This window comes from Rhipicephalus sanguineus, chromosome 1, assembly GCF_013339695.2.
Source record: "Rhipicephalus sanguineus isolate Rsan-2018 chromosome 1, BIME_Rsan_1.4, whole genome shotgun sequence".
In the NCBI taxonomy this organism is placed as follows: Eukaryota; Metazoa; Arthropoda; class Arachnida; order Ixodida; family Ixodidae; genus Rhipicephalus; species Rhipicephalus sanguineus.
In genome coordinates this window covers 144998704-145013489 of record NC_051176.1, presented here as the reverse complement: position 1 = coordinate 145013489, position 14786 = coordinate 144998704, and the positions used below count along the sequence as shown (strand labels likewise).

General features: G+C 44.6%; 1 protein-coding gene across 1 annotated transcript in view; it reads right to left on the bottom strand.

Moving 5' to 3' along the window:
• Positions 1–781: 781 nt before the first annotated feature.
• The window catches only part of LOC119399572 (O-acyltransferase like protein), a 40662-nt gene continuing 26657 nt past the window's right edge, over positions 782–14786 (bottom strand). The window contains exons 8-15 of the mRNA XM_049416945.1: positions 14542–14619; positions 13439–13604; positions 8433–8512; positions 7475–7594; positions 5931–6051; positions 2858–3041; positions 1391–1533; positions 782–1252 (exon numbers count right to left, since the gene is read on the bottom strand). Coding sequence (XP_049272902.1) covers positions 797–1252; positions 1391–1533; positions 2858–3041; positions 5931–6051; positions 7475–7594; positions 8433–8512; positions 13439–13604; positions 14542–14619 — 1348 coding nt within the window. The 3' untranslated portion in view covers positions 782–796. The remainder of the gene's footprint in view (positions 1253–1390; positions 1534–2857; positions 3042–5930; positions 6052–7474; positions 7595–8432; positions 8513–13438; positions 13605–14541; positions 14620–14786) is intronic.

Below are 14786 nucleotides of genomic sequence, written 5' to 3'. Positions count from 1 at the left end.
ATCTCGATGTAGTGAGCAATAATGAGGGGAAAATGAGCGGCACTTCGATAGACGGTCAAGTGAGGGGTGAACATTTCCTGTCAACACGCGGGAATAATTGCGACAGTTAAGGAGCTGACACCGGAAAAATTAAAACTTTCGAAGCAGCGAAGTGTCTTAATGGTTCTTCCAATTAGTCACAGAGTTTTAAAAGTATGATGGGCTATGTGTGTACCACTCGCCTTATTTATGACAAAGGATAAACGTTAACGGTCTGACGACACATGCGTGAGAACGCAAGTATTGCAGGGGTTTTATTGAGTTAAAAATTTAGTAAGCGCATTGCACATTACGACCTGATAACTGCGGAGGCTGTCTCTATTACTTTGCCTGCGTCCACCTTTCAACGACCACATGAATCTGGAAGTGAATTAAATTGCGGAAAATTTCAGGCTGCATCGAGAATTTACCGTCTTCGTTCTTCTAGCTTCATGTGCCTATGGCTTAAACTACTAGGACTGCTGTATTTGCTGAAACTCATACGATGTCAGATCTATCAAGTACTCGGAATATTTTTTCCAGTCGCACAGCGCACTGCAGCATGCGACGCGGAACACAGAACAAAGAATGCCAGAGACGCTTTACAGAGTACCGAGTCTGATTAAGACGCTCAGTTCCCCCAAGTCATCGCCCCTGCAAAGCGTGTGTCATGTCACTGACAGTAGCATGAGTCGCCTCTGCAAACGCCATTCAAGCTCGTTCACAGTCCATAAGAAGGACGGCCATCTCCTTCAGCAACGTGAGAGCACCAGCTGTCTCACACGGCGGCCTCCGGGCTGCCAGCAGAATCCCTGTGACCGTCCCTCACGACGTGGGACGTGTCTCTGCCATTCTCCTTGATCACGGCCACTTCGGTACCGTTCTCCAGCTGCCTGCCGACGTCCACGTCGATGGCGATTTCGGTGTGGTGGTTGTCCAGCTGCTGCTGCTGTGATGGCTGCTGGGCCTTCTTAGCGCCTTCAGATGGCTCTTTCCTGTTTGACACAGCCTGCTGTTGTTGCTGCTGCTGTTGCTGCTGCTGCCTCTCGCGGCGACGCAGCTGGGTGGCCACGCCGGCGTAGAGGTTCTGCGTCAGCTGCTTCAGCCTGGGCGGGCACGTGACCTCGCACGAGCCGAGGAGCTCGCCTAACTGAGCGAAAGGTTCCTCGACGCCCAGGTGCACCAAGAATGACAGCACTAAGGTGACGGCGTAGTGGCCGAAAAAGAGGTGCATCTGCGAATAAAACGGAAACTTCGGTTCTTACTTCATGAAGTACTTCGCGTTGTTGCCTACGCTCATGGAGCTTACCGACAGAGGGCGACACATTGCGGCTACAAATCATGTCTCTATTCCAGGCAGGGCAGTACGTACCATGTCGAAGTGCGAGAAGAAAGTGATGTGCCGGTTCTGCGATTTTTGTGACACGATGACCAGCGGATGCACCAAGAGCATGCAGTAGCTCAGCCGGCCGACCACTTTCAGGGGCCCCCATGAAAGCCACTCGTTCAACAAGCCTGCGAAATAGTGTAACGACTATACTATAAGTACCTCCGTATACAGGTACGAGCTGTTAAGGCTGTACCGACATTCACGCTGGCAACCTAAAAAAAAATGGATATTTAATAGCACTGTGGCACTTCAAAAAAGGATAATCTGCAGATTTTTTTAATGTGCCTTATATTTCGACTATCGTAAAAAGTGCCAAGGTGACTACATAGCCAACTTATTTTCCTAGGTCATGCAGTATGTTAAGATGAATGCTTGTGGTCGTATTCGTTAATTAATGAAGTGTAAACTTATTTTTCTTCAACTTAGTATGCAATAAAACTGCTTATTAAGTTGTTTTCTTTTGGCCTTGGCCATTTAACGTAGAAACAGTGAGATGGAATAACTGTCGAAATGCACTCTCTTTAACTGCAAGGCGACGATATGTCGAAACGTGATCAGATCCTCCTTACGTTCCTCCTCCCTCCACTTTAAACAACCACCTATTCGCCCTTAAGATATTAATCCGTAACTTGCATGATTGTCTGTGGACAGTAGTTTATATGCGTTTAAACGAAGTTTTATTTTCCGCAGGAATCCATAGACTTGCTTCTATATTTTTTGCCTTTTTTCCCTCTATAGGCTTGTGTAGGCAGTGGTTTGTAATTGTATTATCTTTTTCTTTTATTGACGCTTTCTCTCGCCAAAGTTTTTGAATAGCTGGCCCTTTCAGTGGCAGAACTGCCAATATTTTGCGGCTAATAAGCAGGAAGATTAGTGGATTTCTGCTAAGTCACGTATTGTCTTAGTTTTTTAGGGTTTTAAAAACACAACATTTGAGCTTGGGATGCATAGATAGATATGTTGTGCCAGTATTTGTTTTTCACGCGCATCCGAGGGTTTTATAATTAGGCCTAAAACTCTATTCTTATGGGATAGAATTTTAATACATATGAACCTATGTGGCACGTTGAATCCTTAAAACCAGACATTTCACACTGCAGGTATTGCTAATAAAAATAAAAAAGCCTGTAATTTGCTGACCATCGCTAGGAAGAGGAACGCAGCAAGAGAATCAAATTCAGACTCTCTAACTGTTTACAAGAAGCCATATCTGGCTTCATTTTCATTTATGTATATATTTTATTTTATATTATTATTATTTTTGTTTGAAGACTACCATGAAATAGAAAGTAACCACCACTTGTTGAAGTTCAGCTGCATTTGCTAAATTCTTTCCTTGCTGAACAAATGCAGCGAAATAAGTTTCCCGATTGCAATAAAATCAGGCGGCATGTGGAGCTATGTTAATGAAAAAAAAAAGCATCGATGCATGGTAACAGCTGCACTGACGGGCGTGCAGCGTGCAGCAGGCGTAGAGGACCCAGGCGACGGCCAGCGCCCACAGGGTCCGGTGCAACGCCGCGTACAATGACGCTCCCGCTGGACTGGCTCGTTCAAGACTCCAGCCGAAGCCGCAGTGGAAGAGCACGCTGGTCGTCGTCAGGCTTGCAACCCAACCCATGGCGTACGCCAACTGCAAGGACAGCACCGAAGTCGTTCTAGTTCTTTCGGTCTTTTTTTCTCCCTCGATGAAGGCGCGAAGTTTCCACGCACAAGAACTTAAATAAAACAGAGCGTGATATGTGGCCTTTTAAACCAGTGCTTGCTGCCTCAGAGCGCCAAAAAACTCTATTAAGCGAGTCGTGGTTTATCTGACATTGAGTGCCGACCGAGGCACCCCCTAGCAACCTCGGAGTTTGGCAGTTTGAAACTTCGGTTAGTCAGTTATCTCTTTCAATAAGGTGTAGTTCGGGCTCTGGTTTTGCTAAATACGTGCAGCAGTGAAACGTACGGCGCGTGCCGCTTGCCCCAATACTTCGGCGTGCGCTGAGTAACGGGTTTCCTGAGAATGGAAGGCCGGGCTTGGTTGGGGGACGTTGCACTCTTTATCCGATTAGAAGCCGGCGGCATTAGCAGCGCAAGACGGGCTTCCTGCTGACATAGCGTTATTGAGAGTCCTTATAGGAGCGTGTAGCAAAACGAGTGTCCCACGGGCTTCTTCTTTCAGTTGTTTCGCAATTCGCGTCTAAAGATAAACGACGAAGTTAGTGCACGTTCCACGAATTTGTTTGTTACCCAGCCGACGACTAATACTGACAGACTAGATTGACCCTACATTCGTTCGTGAAGTTAGACGTCACAGCAGTCACGCTTAGGGTTTGTTGACTTAGAAATCACTGACACAACAGGAGATACCTTAACGCGCATACAGACATGGCAGTACGCGAGCGGTTGGGCATATAGTGCACTCAGAGGGCTGCACTGGCGGACGGCAATTCATTAACGTCAGAGTGGGTCTATTCGTGCCAGGATTCAGACATCCGAGAAATAAAGATTCCGACAAAAATTTAACCGGAAGACGTAAATTACTTACATATGTATTTCGTGCGGCATTTCGGCTATAATGTTGCTAATGTATGGTCACGGAGAACTGAGAAGCTATAAGCTCGGGGCCAGCCTTAAATTATCTGTTAAAGAAGCAAGCAGCCCGTACAAGGGCCCTTAATAGACAACGCGAACATAATTTTGAGAAAACGAGCTGCCTTTCTAAGAATGCGACTCCTGGTAGCAATTGCATGAAGCAAGATTTTGACTCAGCCCAACGATTTCATTGAAAATGTTTCCGGCAGTTTTAAAATTACAGAAACGTGCATATCAGGAAAACACAATGCTAATGCGACGGGGATGAAGAAAGGATTTTTACGCCTCGAGCGCTTTTACAGGAAAAATTGTGCGAAGTGTTTAGAACGTCGTAATTCTCTGGAAAATATACATATTATAATTTTCTATGCGATACATCTATTACATCGCCTAAAGTGTAGATAAGAACTCTCCAGCTTACGTGAAACGACGCATTGACTATTAGACTTTCGCAAAAGCGGTATGCACAAATTATTTGCTTAATTCAGCTGAGAGGACAGTTAAAATTCGTTCGCTAGATGTCCCAAAAATGTGCAGCCTATGTGGTACTCGCGTATCGTAATTCTGCTTCCTTTTCTTCTCCTGCTTTTTTTTAGATGCGAAGCAGCTTTTGCTTGGGGCTGTGTCCATCGTCGGTGGTGGCATCCGCGCTCCACTGCGCATGCGCCTGCTCTCTCTCCCACTCTCCTCCTTTACGCATGTGTTCGGTCGCCTTCTCTCTTCTACCCCGCGCTGCAGCCGCGGCGCAGCCTCTCCTTCCACGTGATGCAACCGTGCCGCTGCCAAATACAGCCTGTAACCCACTTCTCCTCTCCCTCCCCCATTTCATGTGTATACAAGCGCATGCGCTCGGTGGGCTTCCGTCATTCTCGCTTCGCTCCCGTTCAGATGAGTTGTGACGTCAACGTCGGCGCCACTCGTTCACTCGGCGCTAACGGAAAGCAACACACAAACACAACGTAATGATAACACAAAGACTAAATACAAACCTCACACACTAACGGAAACGCCGAGTGAACGTAACGGAAACTTGGTGTGTGCTCCCAATGCTGCTTCGCATCCCTTCATGGTTCCTTTGAGTGGGAGATGGTGTAATTATTTAATGATGCCAGTCTTTATTCTTTTTTACTTTTGGCAATTTTCTTTTTCAGGCAAAGGATCCACGACCAGAGAAATCCACTACCTAGAATCGGTAAATTTTAGCTTTTTCCTGTAAATCTAATATACCTGATCAACGTTGTCTCTGAATAGCGGGGACACTAAAACGGACAAAACAACGAAAGCGTCAACGTTGGCGCGCGCTTCCCGGAATTGGATTTATCCCCGGAACACATTCGCAGAAATAGACTTAGTCAAATCCGCGCACATCTCTTGCTTATACTTAAGCACGCAAATTTGACGGAGACCATTCGTGTGCATGTTCGGCGAATAGACTTCGTTGCTTCCGAAAACACTCGCCGTCTTTCTTGCGTCGCCTTTTTAGTTGCGGGCTATTTATTTGCAGGCGACTATGAGCTAGCTCACCGAGCATGAATGACATCTCATCAAATCCGATGCAACGGTTGCCGAACAATGGTTTGCCCCTTCCCATTTACTTCAATAGAAACTACGGCGGTAAAGCTGCCTCACGATGCTCAGGGCATGTATTCACCCATATTTTTACTCGCCAATGCTTTTTAGACACGTAACAGCAAACTACTCCATAATATGGATTGGCTGAAATTTTCTTTTACCAACAATTCTGTCGTATGAGACATGTTTGGGAATACGGGCCCCGAACGCCCTGTGACGGTCTGGTATAATTGTGGAGCATGTTAGCATCGCATTGAAACGGGACACAAGTAAACACAGGTACAGCGAGTGCTGGTCGCACTCAAAATATTTTAAAAACGCAACGGGGAAATAGAACAATGTAATAAACAAGGACGTGGTCCGTGCGTACCTTGGAAAGCCGATTTTTGTCGAACTGACTGAGGAGGCATCCCAGGCCGAGGCCAACGCAAAATGATCCCAAATGTGTGTACGGCTTGTGGTATATCCACGTGGAGAGGCGCTCGACTTCCCTAAAAGAGGGCACACATCGTACAGGATGAAACCGCACGTTACATGCTCAGTGGTAAGTAATGCGACGACGTTTTCTTAACACGAATGCATGAAATTATGGCATCATTCAGAGCTATACATATACGTAAACTCCTTGGACAAGTAGTAAAACACAGATACATGCTACTACTCCCACTCGTGGGTTACTGGACAGCCCTTTATAGGACATAACAAATGTAGCTTTATCTCAAACAGGCAACATAAGAAACGAAGGAAAACTGGCAATCAAAATTGCGCACTTCACGAAGGTCGATGTGATGATGTTTGTTATGTCGGGTGCGGAATCATGTATGTGCTTGTAAATTGCTGGCGGTTTGCATTTGACAATATTTATGATGCCATCAGGAAAGTAATGCGAAATAGCAGATTGCGTTACGTACTGATCAATAACTGAAGGGGGAAGTAAAATATTTTGATCCCGCTACCTGTAGAAGCAATTCAAAGAAATAAATACCTAAGCCCTGTGCAAAATGAATTGCACCATTTGTTTACTAATGGTTACATAAAACTTTGCTATGAGTACGAATTACCGCATTTAGGTTCAAACACGAGGTCAGCATTTCGCATTCTTTCGCGTACTTGTTATCCAGTAGACCGCAAGGACGCCATTTTAGATTTTGCACGAACGCTAGGGCAGTGAATTATGTAGGCTTTGTACACATCTCGCAGACATTTGTCGCCTAGCTTTTGTTTTTGCATTTAATTTCATTGACGTCTAAGCGTTACTCACAGAATAACCGTTGTCACTGAGCATTATAATACTTGTTCTGGCCGCACCTTTCAGCAAGAAAGAGAAACGTGCTGGAAGGATTCAGTGGAGTTCGTATATTGCATGTATACATATAACGAAGACAGTATAGAACCGCGCGAATAGGCTTTCTGAAGTTTCTTATCAACGAGAAGTTGACAGGTGTACGAAGAACTTGAACATGTGTTTTTAATACTAAGCCTTTCAGACTGCTTGACGACATCTGTGGCCTGTGTTCTGCTTGCCCTGAAGTACACATAAATATTGGCTACAGGAGTCGACCGCGCGATGTGATAAAAAGGGTGAATGAGGCTTGGAGCAACGTGCTTGAGACAGTGCATTCAGCATTCTTGTTTTCTTTTTTTTTCGGTCGCGAGAACTCGTCGGCGATTATGTGGAAATGTAGTCGACATGCACGCCTAAAATTTCACAAAATATATTTTTCTCATCGTGTATACCTTACTCACTCTGTCTCAGTTGATCGAGAAATAGTCAACCTAACCTAGTACAAGTGCAATGTTTCTACAAAATAAAAGCGCTCCTAATATTAAAATAACAAAGCGGCTTCTGCCAGAGGACAAAAAATATGTACTGGCAGCGAAGGCATTTCGATCATGTGCAACCAGGCTGTGTACCTGTAATTTGGCTCGAAGATGCTTCCTGGAGGCAAATCCTTGGCGAACGTGATGGCCCCTGTGACTACGCAACCAGCGAGGGCGAAGCCCAGGACGCTCGAGTAGCCAATCTTTGCATTCCTGAAAGTTTTTATGAGGTAGAAGAAAAATCGTTGTAAATCAGCATTTCCTTAGGTCTTTTCTTGCTTGAGTAAACAAGACTTTTAAATTACTCGCCTCCCCTCCCCGTTAAGCGCGCATTACCCGGATAACATTCTAAGTTATAATTACCTAGTATGGTCGTAAACGTCAACGACCGTATTGAAAATGGTGAATGGCTACCCCTTTCTTCCCGCCTGCATTTCTGCAAAGCGACATAAAGTTAAGTTGTTTCTTGTTGATGGTGACGCTTCAGACCAAATTTGTGCAAAGCACCAGTGCAAACTTGCATAGCGATGAAAACAGTGGCAAGTTGATTATCAAACCAACATTTCTCACCGATTCCGGATCCAAAACTAACACGGCGATATCGGTATTGAAAAGGCAATCGACCTCTTATAACAACCCCGTGGCCTTCATAAATTCATAAATTCAGTTGTATTTTTCGGTGACGGGCTTTATATGATAAAGCTTAGAATAATCAGTGCTGTATGTGAACTTAGAGGCCTTTAGGTTATCTAAAGCAAAAAATATAGGCTTATAATTTATCCATGCTTCGCGTCAAAAATCACGAGATCAAATAACAATGTATGGTGCCTCCTTGGCATTGAAAGCATGATTTGCGCATTCTTACCGCGGGATCAATAAGTAGTCGACAAGAAAACAAACATCAAGACTATAGGGCTCACTCTGTCGTTTCAAAATTCCAACGTAATATCAGTTCGAGCCTCGATTATGCTAACTCATACAATGTGTGGTATGCCCAAAGGAATGCAGGATATTGAAACTAGTTAATGAATATGAACAACGCTGACGTCACCTTTTGATGACAACAAGAAAGATGAGCCCTACGATGGTGTACTGTATAACTGTGGCTGGGTACCATGTGACGAACAGGCACTGAAATAGAAAAAAAAACATTTTCGAGGACATGAAGAAAGTAATAGATGCGGGGATGTTTTTCTTTGGTACAAGATACAGGTATTTCAACGAGTGTTCCCCCCTCCCCCCCCCCAAAAAAAAAAAAGCAATCCGAACTTTTATGAGTCACGATGACGGTAATGTATACAAAGATACGAGCATTATATACGTACAAGTTTTCACAGAAATGCCAAAGTCCTAACAATCTTACTGACATATTACTACGATTACTGAAATGTCCGTCTTCTTTAACGCTCTTAACACATCACACTCGACTGTCCAAGCCATAGTGACCTTATCAACGCACTTTTTAGAAGTAGGGTATTTTTTTCTTTTTTGAGTGCATTTGACGGGTGGACACTGTCCTGTTCATCATTTATGTTTATGTTGTGCTTCGGATATCAGCGATAATGTACGCAAAACGAGAAAGTGTTTTCAGCTTTTTGTTCTTCGCAACATCATCTTGTTTAGTATGGTTTTGCAAGTAGATTCTATGCATCCTGAAGACCGATGATGATGATCCAGCCACCCTTCGTTTCAAGTGTACGAACACGCAATTTCCATTTGATGCCGTGGCGGTCGCATTCCCGAGGAGGATGAAGACAAAAAGAAATATTATTGAGAACATTCATGATCTTGGTTTTTCTCACGAAAACACAGGAGAGGTGCCTAGGTAATTGAAACTTCTTTAGAGACCTCGGCTACTGTCTCCCCACGTGCGCAGGTGTCGTTTACCTTGAAATTAGTGATAAACCCAAAAGTGCGCTGAGGCTAGTGAGCTGTAGTAGCTATTGTTGCGCCATCCTGACACGTTTCGTAGAAGTAGAGTCAACTGCGTTGAAGGTTGGGCGAATTGATATCACATTTTTAAACTTGTTACAGCCCGGTAAAGAATACGAAGAAATAGCCTAAAGGGTAAAAAAAAAGAGGGGAGGGGGGTGGGATACTGTACGAACATCTTTCCCTTCACCTCCTCCCCCCTCACCCTACTTTTTTTAAAAATCTTAACTGCGCTGTAACAATTTTGAAAAAAAAGTTCCTCCGGAGACAGCAACAGCTTCCGGTAACGCCTGCGTCAACACTGCGGATGAGGCAGAAAAAAAAAATTATTTGAAGTTGAGTCGAACTAAAAGCACTCGAAATCCCCACTAAATAAGGCTCTGTATAGCTGTTTGATGGCTAAAATTAACATTAGGCACTTTTCTTTAGTAGTCTAAAAGGGCATCAAACTCGTGGCGATTCAAAGTCGTAGCGATTAATCATAAGCAGACAATATGATCTCCATTTCTCGCCGTCATTTCACGCTCATAGCCTACCTTTGTAACCTTTGGCTCTGCGACGTTCATGAGAACGTCTTGTAACACGGCACACAAGATTGCTTATTCGTCTACTGCCGCAGATTTACTAATATCATTCACATTTTCCCGTTCTCTCCCTCAATGACGAGCTTACTTACAAAAATTTGTCCAAATAAAGTCGGTTTGCTTTAAATACTCTTCCCCCTCCCTTTTCCCTTTCCCAAAAGTATAGAAGTGTGATACTGAACAGTTCGCTTAGGTACTTGCAATCGAAGAGTTTTACGTACGGAAATATGCATTGGCTATGAGAGTACGGCCTTCGGATTAGGCCAGTAGAGACTCCAGATTCAGTTCGACCACATTTGATGTGCGCACACAGATACGCAAGCCTTTGTGTGTATTCATATTTGCCGTTATGTGGTAGCTGCATTTGTAATCCAAACCAGAACCCATGTTCTCTGTAGTGAAACGCCATGGATACTGAGCCAATGCGCTGGGTAAAAATTGAATGTGTTATTTGCAGGGGCGGCGCCAGGATTTCTTTGCTGGGGAGGCACCCACGACAAGTGAGTTCCTTCGGGAGAGGGGAGGGGGGGAGGATGCCGGCCCCCCGTGCGCCTCCCAATCCTCCCCTGGCGCCACCCTGGTTATTTTGAAGTCTGTTGACAGCATCTGCATGTGAATCCCGACATGGTTTCAAATGTTTGTCAAAGACGCACTTGTAAAGCTGGCTTTTTCACATCAAGAGAGCATGTGAGGAGAAGCTCGCTTCTGTAATTCCTTTTGCTTTATTTATGACAGCTGGTACATCCCGAAGGCTTCGTTTGCATGCTCGCCAACGCACGATGTCACAATGGAATGAGCCACACTTCAAACATGATCTACTGCACTCATTTGACCCTACATTAAGTCTTCAAGTCCCATCAAGGCTTCGCCGAGCAGACGCGACCCTTTTGTGTAGGCTGTGGTTGGGTGTTGCGTTTACCAACGCCTATGCTTTCCGCATTGGGATGGCCGACACCGCAGCCTGTGACCACTGTGGAAACGCAGAAACAATTTGACATATTTTTTGCGACTGCCCACTGTACAGTGCACAGCGACTATCTCTTTGCAACGCGCTGAACAAGTTGGACGACCGACCTTTGTCGGAGGAAAGAATTCTATGCCATCGACAAGACGCAACGTCACAGAAGAAGGCCATGCAAGCGCTACTGCGCTTCTTGCGATCGACCGGCCTTTTTGAACGATTGTAAGAAGAACTTCGTCCCTGTGTGTGTTGTTTTTTATCTTGTGTGCGTACGTGCGTTTTTTTTCCTCCTCTTTTTTCCCCTCTCTCTCCCTAGACCCTCTTTCTTGCCCCTATTTCCCCTCCCCCAGTGCTGGGTAGCAAACCAGATGCTAATATCTGGTTAACCTCCCGGCCTTCCTTTTTTCATTCTCTCTCTCTGTGTAAGCGTAACGCACAGGTTTACCTTATAAACGGGAAACGTTGTCATAAACTCAAGAAAAATTTAACCTTGGCCCAGTATCATGCCGCTATCCTTTAAATTATCGTTTTTTGGTCCTTTCAACTGTGAGACTGGCGCCAGCGTGCACCCAAGTACACCATCAAGACACTGCTTGCATACTGCGCATCTCAGCGCACCGTGGGTCAAAATAGGCAAGCGCTGCACGCGGAGTGCTGACAATGGTCACAGTGTAGAGTAGAAGTAAACTGGTGTGACAATGTGTGCGCATCGAAGATACAAAAAGATGGGGCAATGATACTTAGGTGAGGCAACATTCAGCTCGTCTATAAATTGTCAATGTTCATTGGGCTTATTGAATACAATCACGCAATAGTCAGAGACAACGCAAAGGTTTTTGGAGTGCAGTAAAAAGTGATGAAATTAATCGGAAACGACCGCCATGGTAAAAAGCGAATAGAAGCTGAAAATTCTAGTTCTAGGTATCAAAGTTTGGTAAAAATCATCTGCGACGTGAGTGCGCAGTCACATATAAGTTTTATCGTAGCACTGCCGAATTATCGCATGATTATTCACGCAGTGTGCATGTAACCAAACTGCTTCTCTAAGCGCATCATTTGGCGCATACAAGCGCGGGGGAATATTCGAAAACGAACCCTGTGTTTGTGTAAGGGGTGTTTTTATAAAGCTGGTCGTTCAACGCCTTCTAGCTCCAAAAGCTTAGCGCAACTTTGCTGAACTGCATATCAATGATAGTTTTCGTCAATTCTTTCAGTACCAACGCATTTAGCTTTACTTACAACAGTTTACTTTGTCACCAGACTCTTGTTTTCAGCTATATGAGAAGGTCTCGCGAAATACGCCGTTATAATACGCTCAAACCAGCGACGCAGTCATCGCGAAGCACAATAAGGCCAATTTAGAGCGGCTAATAAAATGTTACATCATTATCACACCCTCTTCGAAAAATCATGTGGTACCGTACATGCTAGAACTACCGCCAGAAAACGGTTCGCGAAAAAGTCTTTGTATGAGAAATCTATTGAGTTATTATAACTTCTACAGACTTCTTATGTATTATTTCGGCTCTGCATAAAGTTCCGTGCCTTTGCTTGCACCAGGTGTTTCTGTAAAGATTTCAATCATTTAAGAGCATAGTAGTAGAGATGAAGAGTTCATTCATCGAGAAACGCATAATTAGGGTTAAAACATAAAAAATGCATGAAAAATGGGACTAGAGCAAATAGACGTAAACAAACTGAATAATTTGTTGTTGTCGCTATTTTTGCTTCGGTTCTATTGTTTTGCTTACCACGAACGCGATATCAAGGCATTTCAACGTAACATATACGCTTTATATACGCTTTTGCTGTGCCTGTAGGTAGGCTCTTTTCTCGTCTGGGGAAGTCGTGCCGGATGCCAAAGCACATGGTCAGACGCCGGGCATCACAGGCACACTTGCTTTATAATCAATGTTTTTATCTGTTCGGTTCAATAACGCTCTGCAAACTGAACGTGGACGCGAAAAAACACAAGGCTAAGGTGGCTCTGTACTGCACCACCTGATGTGAACCTGGTGTAGCGTGATAATGGGATAACTATATGCTTTTATAGACCATAAGGTCGTTGCGTCACCTTGTCAGCAACTATTACGTTTTTACTACTACTGCTGCTGCTAGAGACGCCACAGCGTATTTTTCATGCTGAATCTTGAAGCACATTCGATAAAGCCAACTCGCCGGTGTTTCCAGGTTAAGGACGTTTACATAACTATGAGCTTCGATGAAGAATATAGGCTTCTTCGTATCGCCAATTTTTATATCTTCGAAAAACCATGTTTCAGTGACAAACTAGCAACTAATGAAAACATGAACTTGTAAAAAACAAGCAATGATGCATTCACAACACAGTGTAAAAAAATGTGTGCGTGTAGCGGCGCTTTGTATCAGCGCTGGCGAAAGGTGATCAGCCGAGACGTCGAGCGTAACATTTTATCCACCATTTTTTTTTAGCTGGTGGATTGTCAATGTTAATTGGCAAGGGACATTTGAGAACCTCCAGAGGGGCTCATGCAGCGCTGTGCACTGTTTCCGACCCCTTATGCGTATAGCTCGCTCACTGACAATGAAGTTGGCACTCACCATGTTTTCTGCATTCCAGAAATTGCTTATGTAGAAAAGATTGGTCCACCACACCGCCGAGCAACGTTCGATCTCAGCGCCGGCATAATCCTGCCAGAAGGGCCCGTCGCTGGTTAGCGGTAATAGCAGGAGGACGCTCAGGACGGCCAGGAACGGCGGCGTCATGCTGTGCCCAACGCACGAGGCATTAGCAAGCACTCCTTCTCCCAAGTACGTCACATGATAACCATTTTCCTGCTGTTCTCTTTTTTCCGCACCCCACTAAGCTGGAGCCACACTCGGGAAAGTTCCACAAAAACTTTGAGGTAGGCTTGTTCCAAGTGCAGGTTGATATCACATCGATCGAGGACAAACTATAAAGCAGAGGGCTGCAAAGTCATCAACACCTTGAGGAACACAGTCAAGCTAAGAAGCAACCTCTGCCTACGAAAGTCCGTCATTTACCTCATGGGCTTTGCATTAAAAAGGTATGTCTCCTGAATTTTTTTTTTTTTCAAGGTAATGCGGGTACACTTTCTTACGCATTCTTCATACTTCTTCGCTTATCTAAAAGATAGCAAGCACAATTTATGTTCGACCTTATTCACAATTTCTCACCATGCAAATTCGCAAAATTTATATATTTCGCCATACGTTAATTCCTTTTCATTTGTTATACTACGGAGCTGCAGACAAATGACATGTCAATTTCCCTTCGTGATCTTCATTTCCTCCTCCCGAAATGTTGAGTAGGCAGCCTGAACACGTCTTCCGGATCGAGTCCCACCGATAGTCTCGGAAGCGGCGCGCCGGTGTTCGTGTTACCCTTGCTCCTTCTTAGGCGGCGCTGCATGTCTGCTTTAGAAACTCGTGGGTGCGTTTCCGCGGTAGTTTCATTTCCTTTCAGAATCGGCTGTCAGGTAGCACGACAACGTTTTTAGTCTTGCAGTGTGTGTAGAAGTGAGAAAGTAAGTTACTGATCATATCGAATGAACTATCCCGGGAAGAGATTAACGAATCCAGTTTAAGCTTAGGAGAAAAAAAAAAAACCGTGTCAGAGACTGGCACAGAATAGCGTCCCACTGCCGGTAAAAAGAAGCACCACAAGAGTTGCACTCACTCACCGGAAGTACTTCTGCAGGAGAATGCTGAAGACCGACTTGTAAGAGTACAGCTCGCATTTGTAGGCCAGGAATAGGCCGCTGCAAATGGATAAGATCAAGTAAACTTAATTTTTCTTTGACAGCAGGAGCCAGGAAGGCAAAGCGTTGTCTAGGCCTCTACTGCTTTGTACAAGGCGGCAAGCTACACGGGCAGCGCAGAAGCATTTAGAAACATGAAAATGGATTGGGAGTGCGGAAACAAACAA